Source organism: Chrysochloris asiatica, unplaced genomic scaffold (genome assembly GCF_000296735.1).
Source record: "Chrysochloris asiatica unplaced genomic scaffold, ChrAsi1.0 scaffold00125, whole genome shotgun sequence".
Lineage (NCBI taxonomy): Eukaryota > Metazoa > Chordata > Mammalia > Afrosoricida > Chrysochloridae > Chrysochloris > Chrysochloris asiatica.
Window position 1 is genome coordinate 1,428,051 of NW_006408643.1, and position 2,721 is coordinate 1,430,771.

Here is a 2,721-nt window from a genome sequence, read left to right on the forward strand (position 1 = left end):
GTTCCGACTTGATGGCACCTCACAACAACAACAAAATAGGAGAGATGGGAGTCCTGGTGTGGTGCTGTGGGTTAATGTGCCAGACTGCAAAGTCATTTCAACTGCAAGTCAGCAGTTCAAGCTCACCAGCTGCTCCTTGGAAACCCTATACAGGGTCGCTATGGGTCAGAATCAACTTGAGAGCACTAAACAACAACAACATAGAAGAGATAGTGCTGTCAAAATTGGTGGAAAGGCTGGAGCTATGTTTGACCTCTACCTCCTGAGAATCAGCTTTGGACAGATGGTGATTCTCATGGTCTCCCCTGAAGTTAGACAGGCTCTGATGCTATTACTATGAGTAGTCCCATTTGACAAGGTGGTGACAAGGACAGTTAAAGAGGGACAGGGCAGAGAGGAAAGGCAACGCTCTGTTCAGATCCAGAACCAGGGAAGGGAATGAGATGGGAAGCCTCCAGTGAGGAGCAAGGCAAAACTTCGCATGGATAGAGGAGTTCTGGGCAGACTTCCCTGGGGAGGGGGGCCTGGCCAGGAGGGTCCCCGGTACCTGATGATGACACACTGGTTCTCACAGTCGATAAGCATGTTCCGATACATGTTGTCTGTGAGGGCATAGATGTGTGGTGGGTTCTCATACTGGGCCTGGTGGGGGAGGTCAGGACTCAGCCCAGGGTTGGGGGCCAGGGGTTCTGGCCCTGTGCCCCCTACCCAGCCGGGGCCTCACCGCGCCCTGGTAGAGGTCGATCTCACGATCAGTGAAGTAGGGCATCTGCTTGAAGGGATTCACGGAAATGAGCACAGAGCCGATGTAGGTCTGGGGTAGTTAAGGGCCAGGTAGAATTTGTCTCCCAGTGTCCCCAGCACCTCCATCCATACACCTTCATGCCATCCCTCCATGCACAGATCATCCCTCCCACATCATCCATCCACCCACCCACCCACACATCATCCCTGCATCCACTGGTCATCCTCCATCCATTCCCACGTATCATCTTCCATCAACCCACAGGTCATCCCTTATCCATCCACGCATCATCCCTCCATCCCTCCACACGTCATCCCTGCATCCATCTACAAGCCATTCTTCCATAGCTCAGCCCTCCACCCACTGATCAGTGTCCTCCCCTTCCTCTTTCCTCCACCCCCGCCTGCTCGCTGTTAAGGATGCGAAGATGTAGTCGTCCATGAAGCGCTTGCGCAGATTGTTCACGATGGCGTCCTCGGTGATCTGAGGCAGTAGCACCATGTCGTCCACGCCACTCTGCTTCACGTTGTGGCTCTGCCAGTGGAACCGCTCCTTGCTTCCCTGCAGGAGGGACCGCGGGATGGTGTGAGCTCCTTCAGGAGGCAGGGCAGGTTGGGGTTTCAGTAACCATTGCACACCTTGCCTCGACTTGCCTCTGTTGCCTCATTCTGATTCTGTCCCCCCACCTTACCACCTACTTCTACCACACTCCCCATCTCAGGGACATCTGGGGTTGAAATGTGTCCCCTAAATAATATGACCTAGCATTAACCCCCACTCCTTGTTAATGCAACCTGTCTGAATGGTGCTCCACAGGATTTTCAATGTCTAGCTATTTGGAAGCTTGCCAGGCCTTTCTTCCTTGGTCTTTGAGAGTAAGCTCAAACAACCAACCTTTTTTTATGAGTATCTGGCCACATTCATTGTCTGCACTGCTTAGGAGAGATGGGGAGGGTGGAGTCCCAGCTCCTTGACCTTGTGGAGGAGGCCAGACTGGGAGCCCCTCACCCTGAGCCATATCTGCACCTCCCCTTTGGTCCCTTTCTCACCTTACCTCTCCAGTCCTCAGCACCCCCTGTTACAGAAGGGACAATGAGGCCAGGCCTGGTTGGGTGGGGTCTGGGTGGGTTTCAGGTGGGCTAGGAGAGGGGCGGAGTCTTGGCATGGCTCTGTAGGATAAGCACTGGACCCCAAGGTTGAGTTAAACCAGAAGGTTGGTGGAAACCCTAGACAAGGTTGCTGTGAGTTTGAACCGACTGACGGCATTTAACAACATAAACGAAAGGGGAGGGGAAAGGAACGCTGGTGGTGCAGTGGTTAAGTGATGGGCTTTTAACTGAAAAGTCAGCACTTTGAACCCACAGAGAAAGATGTGACCATCTGCTTCCCTAAAGATTACAGCCTCAGAAACCCCATGGGCAGCTCTTCACAGCATTGTAGAGTTGCTAAGACTTGTAATCAAATCATTGACAGTTTTTTTTTTTTTTTTTTTGCAGGGGGGTGGTGGAGAGGAGGGAAGACAAGGGGCAGGGAGTGCTGTCTGGACAAGCTGACCCTCCTGAGTTCTCTCTGAACTCTCTGTCCCTGACTTCTCAACTCCCTTCCCCAACCTGGGACCAGCTGTGGTGCTGACTTCTCTTGGCATCTGATGTACTTACCTCCCAACTCCCTCCCTCTCTGCCTCCTCTTTCATGACCATGACCCTTTCTGTCCCTCTGAGTCCTCCTGTCTGTGACTCTACTCCTCAGCTTGACTAAAACTCCCAGCCCAGTCTTCCTATCTTCAGCCTGCTTCTCACCAGCTCCAACACCCTCCCAGGCTCCCTCTTTCCCATCTCATTTCTTTCCCTAGTTTAATTTTTATGTTTTATTGTTGTTTTTGGAGTCCTGGTATGGCACTATGGGTTCATGCACTGGACTGCAAGATTGGTTTGAACCTCAAGGTTGGAGGTTCAAGCTCACCATCTGCTCCTTGGA

The 2,721-nt window shown here is 52.4% G+C and overlaps 1 protein-coding gene across 1 annotated transcript in view; it reads right to left on the minus strand.

Moving 5' to 3' along the window:
* The window catches only part of MYO1F (myosin IF), a 48,438-nt gene extending 45,994 nt beyond the window's left edge, over positions 1-2,444 (minus strand). The window contains exons 1-5 of the mRNA XM_006869005.1: positions 2,404-2,444; positions 1,795-1,849; positions 1,169-1,306; positions 725-814; positions 548-642 (exon numbers count right to left, since the gene is read on the minus strand). Coding sequence (XP_006869067.1) covers positions 548-642; positions 725-814; positions 1,169-1,306; positions 1,795-1,849; positions 2,404-2,444 — 419 coding nt within the window. The remainder of the gene's footprint in view (positions 1-547; positions 643-724; positions 815-1,168; positions 1,307-1,794; positions 1,850-2,403) is intronic.
* Between the last annotated feature and the right edge of the window lie 277 nt (positions 2,445-2,721).